A 564-nucleotide genomic window follows, 5' to 3' on the forward strand; every position below is an offset into this window, starting at 1 on the left:
CGGCGGATTGAATGCAGTATAACTAGGCTGCAAAATTGTGTACTTTATTGCATTATAAAATATTGGCAATCTTGCAATGTGAGCTCATTAAAGAATTCATATGAGCTTCCTTTTTAACATGGCAGAAATATCCAACATACTAAGCATCAGTCTCGGAACATTAGTATCGATTAATGCAGTTGAACAGAAAAACGCTACTATTTGTACTTTACACAAATGTACAACAAACTTAGCCAACTCCAGTCGGCGATGCTCTTAGCATCAAACATAAAACCAAACTCAGAAAGGGCCCCTGCGTCTGGAATAGGTCATTTCTTGCCAGATTTCTTGATTCCGCCACCAGTGAGTGGCCCCTTCTGGGACGCCTTCGTTTTCAGTTCATCAAGCTTTTTCTGCTCTTCCTTTTGTTTCTGCTTGAATGCTGCATCATCCTCATCGACTTCCTTGGACTGCTTCTTAGCTTGCTTTAAGGGCTTCTTTTTACCACCTTCTCTGCCCGACATGTTTGCGCTCAAGAGGGAAACGGTTGCGAGGTCTGAAATACAGGAGCAACGAGGCGCGCGC

General features: G+C 43.3%; 1 protein-coding gene across 1 annotated transcript; it reads right to left on the minus strand.

The window, feature by feature from the left end:
* Window positions 1-308: 308 nt before the first annotated feature.
* On the minus strand, window positions 309-503 carry LOC117798992 (translation machinery-associated protein 7). Its single transcript, XM_034651451.1, has one exon. The coding sequence runs from the start codon at window positions 501-503 to the stop codon at window positions 309-311; it is 195 nt and encodes a 64-aa protein (XP_034507342.1).
* Window positions 504-564: the final 61 nt, after the last annotated feature.

The sequence above is a fragment of the Ailuropoda melanoleuca genome, unplaced genomic scaffold (genome assembly GCF_002007445.2).
Source record: "Ailuropoda melanoleuca isolate Jingjing unplaced genomic scaffold, ASM200744v2 unplaced-scaffold39724, whole genome shotgun sequence".
In the NCBI taxonomy this organism is placed as follows: domain Eukaryota; kingdom Metazoa; phylum Chordata; class Mammalia; order Carnivora; family Ursidae; genus Ailuropoda; species Ailuropoda melanoleuca.

What these genes read in the sequence shown, in the direction of transcription:
- LOC117798992 (XM_034651451.1), bottom strand. Translation starts at nt 503, where the DNA reads ATGTCGGGCAGAGAAGGTGGTAAAAAGAAGCCCTTAAAGCAAGCTAAG.